The sequence below is a fragment of the Argiope bruennichi genome, chromosome 3 (assembly GCF_947563725.1).
Source record: "Argiope bruennichi chromosome 3, qqArgBrue1.1, whole genome shotgun sequence".
Classification (NCBI taxonomy): Eukaryota; Metazoa; Arthropoda; class Arachnida; order Araneae; family Araneidae; genus Argiope; species Argiope bruennichi.
The window spans coordinates 119,816,995-119,823,898 of record NC_079153.1 but is presented as its reverse complement, the minus strand read 5'-3'; the positions used below and the strand labels follow the sequence as shown (position 1 = coordinate 119,823,898).

Genomic DNA, 6,904 nt, shown 5'->3' with positions numbered 1-6,904 from the left:
AGTGACTTTTATGCGAAATATTTAGCTATTTATTTTGGAAAATGATGGAATATTATTTAAATAGAACAGTTTGCCCGGTTTATTTGGTTACTAGAGGTAAAACCAGCTCATACACATCTCCCAAATGTATTTGATTCAAAAATCGATAAATGCAACGCATCACCTTGTCTGTTGTGGATAAACATATATATTAGATAAATTTTTACATATATATATGTTGACGCTTTACTTGAAAAATTACATTACGAATTTTTAATCTTGTTGTTCTCAAATTAAAAGTGAAGTGATCTGAACGCATTTCGTTTTCATTGTGTCTAAGTGATTTAAGATTCAAAAATGAGTCAAGTTAATCGTCCGACATCGCATATTGTTTCGGAAATATTTACTGATTTTGGGACAGCGTTTACACTTTTGGGAGAATTAGAAGTGTATTTGAACCCGGACTCTGATACCAATAACAAAATTGCCGAAAGTGATTTGCTGGCCTTGCGAGCTGCCGTAAACAAATTTGGTGAAGAAATTGAAAATATGTGTCAAAGGATAAAAGAAAGAACTCTTTTGCAAATTAGGAACAGTATGAAAAGGCATGCTTATGAGGAAGCTGGCTTGCCATTAAGAAAACAGCAGATATTAGCTACTTCTAAAACACCCATTTCGCAAGAGAAAGCGAGAAATGCCAGCAGTGTACTATCCCAATCATCTGCAAAGTCTGCTGATATAACCCTAAATATGCTTAATGCTACTGAACAAGAGGTTGATGTTGAAGGTCTTGCGACTGCAGATAAATTAGATTATGGTTGCACGGATGGATCATAAGCTTTTCTAATGATCAAGATACCATTATTCATTATTCAAATTGACATTTATATAATATTTTGTTTCATATCGATTCATTTTAATAATAAATTATATTTAGACTGAAACATCATGTTAATTTTTCTAATAAATTACACTTTTCATGTCAGTATTTCAGTCATATTTAATTGGATATTATCATCATTTTGGAAATTAGACAATTTTCTTATATGATGAATTTGTATTATATTTCTCTCATAAAAGAAAACTACTTGTTGGAAATATTTTCAACCTAAAATATAAATACAATATAGGAAGATTCTTGTTACATTTCATAAACTTTTGCAGAAGTTTGTCTTATATGTATTCCACATAGTATATATTCTAACATTGAAGCACAGTGCCTTTCATAATTAATTATACATTCTTTTAATGTATTTATTTGAAAAAAATTCATAAATGTCATATTGTATGGTAAAATGCATGCTCTAATTTTAAATGCAGTTAATGTAATATATTAGGTGCTGTTAATATTTGCTTTGCATTAAGCTTGACAATTTCTATAATAATGATTGCTCTTTTTTATCCATATCATCTTAATTTTGATTAATTATTTTAAATAGATTTTTATGCATATTTTTTTATTTCCCCAATATTATAATGGTATCCTGAAGATTTGAAAATGTTTTCTTTGCTTAGTTTGTAGAGGCCATCATGATCTTTTTTTAAATGTATCGGCATTTGTACTGATTTTAAATAATCGTTCAAATTTTCTAGAAAAAGATTATGTATCATATTAAATCCATTTTGTATTTAGGTGTTATGATATATATTGTAAGGTATGTTAAAAAAATAAAAAAAGGGAGAAGAAAAATTTGTCTTTGATCATACCAGTTGATTTTGGTGTTTCTAGCTTTTAATCAGTAATGTCATACATTCAGTAATAAATTCATTGACAATCAGTTTCTTGGAAGAATTTAAAAAATACTTGCATAATACAAGAAATTGTCCATGCCTGACAGAACATTATATGACATTGTTCAATTTAATAAGCTTGTCAGCTACCAAATATGGACAGTAGATATTGAATATTTTATATCAAGATTTAAGATAGGCAACAATTACTGTTTAAATAATGGTAAAATACCATATTTTATTAAATTATTCAATATGTATTTTTAAAGTGAATTTAAATGATAGCTATTTGTTACCATCCAATAAAGTAATATCCTAATAAAATTTAATATTTGATTACTCAACATTTGGTTAGCATTGTTTTATTCTTTAATTCATTTTTCATGAAAAGTATTAGAAATGTAACTTAATTAATCCTCCAGTTCCATATGTTAGGATTTCTGCAAGGTTGGAAGTTACATCATTTTCTTCTGCTAATCATGTTATATAGTTCATCAAAAAAGTATTTAAATACTGCTCATGATTCCAAAACTGCACAATGATTGTCATCATAGATATGTCTTCTATAAGTATATATATAATATTGCAAGGGCTCATCATATTTAGACTTCCACAAACAATTTTTTCAAATAGCAATAGCAGCTGATTTTGAATACATTTCCAAATTTTTCATATTAAATTGATTCAAGAAAATATAGCATTTTATAATTTTGAAGAAGCATTTCATGAGTTATGAATGATTGAAATTCAAAATTTCTAATATGAAGTGAGAGTTCTGTTTTTTTCTACATATTTCACAATATAATTAATATTTAACAATAATTCTTATTTTATACTGAAGTATTTAATAAATAAGGCAGAAATATATATTTGAAAAGTTATTTTTTTATTTTTCAAATTCACAAGTTAAAAAACTTTGGAGTAGAAGTACAGAAAAAGTTTGATGTTAACCGAAAGGAGCAAGAACTAAAATGTAATTATGTATGATGCCCCTTCCCCTTTATCTGCCACATAGTTTTTAAGATACATAGCCAATACAGAAGCTCTTGGAATAACATGATTTTTGCTTGTTTGTGGGATCTTAACTTTACAAAAAGAGATTTGCTAGCAGGTACATGAAATGCTTTAAATTGAACTTAAAATGCAGCATGTGCTTCATTTTGTTGCTTAAGTTTAAGAGAATATTTAAGACAAAAATTATTAAACTATTTTATTAAATTAACTGTTTTTATTTAATACTCTTTTTTATAAAGCAATATACATAAAAAATAATAAAAAAAGCAATATATGTATATATAAATAATAAATCTAATTATTTCAAATGTTGTTAGGATGAAACTTCAACATGTAATCATTGCACTATTTTTGTGTTATAAAGTAACGTTATAGTAAATAATTAGCTATTATACAAAAATTTATTTAAACTTGTTTTGTGGATTGCTGTACTTATAAAAAAGTTGTTTAATCATTTTTAAGTTTTGATTCTTATTTAACTATTACTTTTATTATTTTTTTGAGAATAAATGTACAGAGAACATGTATAGTGCATAAACATTATCATTTAGTCATACATGCACATTTAGATGTACATTAGTTTTTCATTGCTCCGAGCAGATTAAAAAAAAAAAAATTAAGTATCAAACATTTTTATAGTAAGATTACTATACTAACGGAAATAAAAGTTGAATATAGGAAGGTATTAAATGTAGCCTGTCTGCTGCATTGCATGCATTAAAAGAGCTTCTAAGTCTTTTTCTTGTAAATTTCTAATTAATTTGAACAGATATGACTAAATGGTTATATTTGGGAATTGGCCCATTCCACGGTAATGTATGTGACAATCGGACTAAAAGATATGCATAAATATCTGATAAATTTATGTACAAATGTAGTGAAAGTCAAAAATTTAATTTTGTTAGACAATTAAAAAAGAGTTTTAATAAATGGTAATGAAAAATATATTTGTATTTAAATTTTGAGAGACCTTTTAAAATTTTTTTTAGATAGTCACGTATGTGACAAAAATTGGAACTGTGATTTGATAACACCAACTTTCTTTAAAAAAATCAGTGAATTATATGCATGAAACGTGCTTAAAAAAAGTTTCCCATAAGAAAAAGGTTTAATGAAGACAAACTAATAAATGCATTAAATATTTCTTTAATTTTTCAATTAAAAAAAAAATGTAACTTTACAGGTCATGTATGTGACAAGTAGTCATGTATGTGACATCGTTCAATTTCACATAACTGCATTTTGAAATATTACAGTATTGCGACCGTTAATTATAGGTGTTGGCAATACTCTAATTATGTCATCCCGCTGAATAACTCCTATATCATTCTCTTGATAAATGAAGTTGCATACGGATACCTGCTTTAGGAAAATAACATTGATTTCGGTGTTATCTAATGCAGACACCTGTGCTACATAAGGCTTCCAGGACTTTTTTCCAAACACTTTTACAAGTAAAAACTTGCCAAGTGAAATATATGCAGAAGTGTGATTTTGTGCAAGTAATGGAGTTCTTTTCAAACACTGTTCTGTATTTTTACAAAAGCATAGCTCTTGCACAGTTGTATCCAAATTTTGCTGACTTGTAAATAAACAAATGTGTTCATCCAAACATTTAATTATGTGGGCTTTTTTAATTCCTGGAACATCCTTAGCTAAATTCCAATCAATTTGAGTTTTATCTATATCCTTTTGCAGCATAGGAATGACAGTGATATTTTGTACTACTTTTGCAGCAACTGTAGCAAAATCAACTGCATTCTGTACTATAGCTCTTCTTGCCTTTACTTCCGCATAGACTCGGGACTTTGCAGTACCTCCTATCCCATCAACAACTCCCTTTCCATGGGAAGTTGCTGAATATTTCCATTCGAAACTAGAAAAATGCTTTTGTGTTTTGAATAAAATAAAGAGGAAGTAACAAATAAATTTGTTTTTAAACTCGCTGGATGGTCCATCGCTCCAAATTATTAATTTTGGTTTATTTGCCTGAAATTTAATAATTTCCAAAAGCTTCAAAATGAAAGCAGACACAGATAGCTTAGATTTATCTTTAGTATCACTTACAATAAGATAACTCTGTGTTTTATGATTCTTTTCAAATAATGCAGCTGTAAACAAAGTTACGTTTTCCCGGCTCCATAGTGCAGACTGTATTTCACTTTGCCACTCACATGAATAACTCATAGCAAAATCTACTTGCAATACAACAGTATTGCTTTGCTTTATATCAGATTGAAAGGCAGCAGCTTGGATTCGTTTAATTTTTACATGCTGCTTAAAACTTTGAAAATTTTCTAAAACATTATCAGTTAATTCAGCTATGCAACCTTCATTGGTTTCTTTATAGAAGCGCTTATTTTCTGACTTAACCCATTGGTGCCATTGTACATTAGAAGCATTATTTAATCCTTTTTTGCCAATAAAATCTAAAAGCAATTTTCCAGCATTACATTTATCACATTTTGTTTCCCAACACTTTGATTCCAAGTCTGAATTGCACAGCACTTCTTTCCAAAAATCATTGTTATAATCAATATTTAATCCTTTTAACAAAAGAATGAAATTCTCATGACTCTTGCATTTACACTGATCACTAGGTGTGTCTTTAAGAAGAAGAACATTTTTAGGTCTTAAACTGCAAAATTTTGAATATCCAATATTAATGCTTGGATTTTCTTCCTTAAACAAAGCATGTGCTTCTTTCATATACATTGTAAGAAAATGTTTACGAACACGTTTTTTAATGCCATTTTCCCAAATTATCATTTCATCATGCATTCCTGGAGCAGTGTAGACTATGTCTGCTCGGCACAAGAAGTCTGCCACAAGTTCTTTGTTTTGATTATTATCACTGATATTGGACTCTCTTTCCTTTTGCAGTTTTAAACCTACCTTTTCCACTAAATTGCTGACTACAGCCATTCGTTTTCGAGGTGAGGTTGGTAAGGCTTTCAAAGTTTTTTTAACTGCTTTGCCAAGTGTCTGGGGAACTGTATAAGGAGAACATTCTGGGGTAGTCGCAATAGAAGAATTCAAACTTGAAATTTTTGTAGAATTACTTATCTTTTTGGCTGCTCTGCATTTCCTCTGCCTTTCTCTAGCTGCTTGCTTTTGTTTCTTTTTCTCCTTTTTTGTCATAGTTGCTGCTTTTAAATCTCTTATTTTTTTCTGCCTTAGCTTTTCTTTCTCTTTAAAATCAGGATCATTTCTTTTTTTCTCATAATATCTCTTTTGTTTAGTAGCATTTTTTATTCTTTGTTCATCATCCATATTTTAAGCTTAAAATAGCAAAATAAGACTAAGATGCTTAAAGATAGCAAAATCTGACTTGCAGCATACTTCAAACACAGTGTGCTGTGAACCTTTGCTTAAAAACAAACATTAGGTTATAGCTGGAGAAGTAAAGGAATGTACTGCCATCTGGTGAGATGAATTTAAAATAACTGCTTTGGATTTTATAATTCAATGTCACATACATAACTGCTTGAAGTCACATACCTGACCATTGAAAATTATAAATTAATTATAATATTTTTTAAATTTTTAAATGCAGTTTCATCAAATAGTATGATTATATTTAGAAAATAAAAATTTAGAACTTTCTATTAATTTAATGATGCAAAAAATAAAAAAAAAGTTTTAATGGTCATGTATGTGACACTCCACAATCTTCATTAGCTTTGATTGTTAAAACAAAGCCAAAATAGACATTAATTTGTAATTTTTTGATATAGTATTACTAAAAACATATTAACAATTGAAAATTAAAATTCTATAGGCACCTTATGAAAGGTGAAATAATTATAGAAACCTTTAAAAAATATAATAATGAAACAGGCCATTTACAAATTCTCAGCCAAGGTTTTAAAAAATGCAATTTTTGATGAGATCTAATATTTTTACACAAAAATCAAGTCAACAACAAGCAAAATCAGATATTTTTCATTAAAATTATGTGTTATAACCATGATAATAGATTAAAAAAAAATTTGCCCCTTGGTTTCAAAATCCATGGAATGGGCCAATTTCTTATTTTGTAGAATCATCTTAATTTCTTTTAATGTAGATTGTCATTGAGAAATTTGATGCTATTAGAAATATAAGTAAATTGATGATCCCTTATATAAATGCAGTTGTTTGTTTTTAAAGAGAACACGCTTTTAAAATGAATGACATA

General features: G+C 28.1%; 1 protein-coding gene across 1 annotated transcript; it reads left to right on the top strand.

Annotated features, from left to right (window-relative positions):
• Window positions 1-128: 128 nt before the first annotated feature.
• Window positions 129-1,669, top strand: LOC129963434 (chromatin complexes subunit BAP18-like). The gene has a single exon (XM_056077794.1). It carries the CDS (start codon window positions 337-339, stop codon window positions 814-816), a length of 480 nt encoding a protein of 159 aa, XP_055933769.1. The 5' UTR covers window positions 129-336; the 3' UTR covers window positions 817-1,669.
• The last annotated feature ends 5,235 nt before the right edge of the window (window positions 1,670-6,904 follow it).

Excerpts from the sequence above, each read along its gene's own strand:
- LOC129963434 (XM_056077794.1), top strand. The coding sequence starts at position 337 with ATGAGTCAAGTTAATCGTCCGACATCGCATATTGTTTCGGAAATATTT.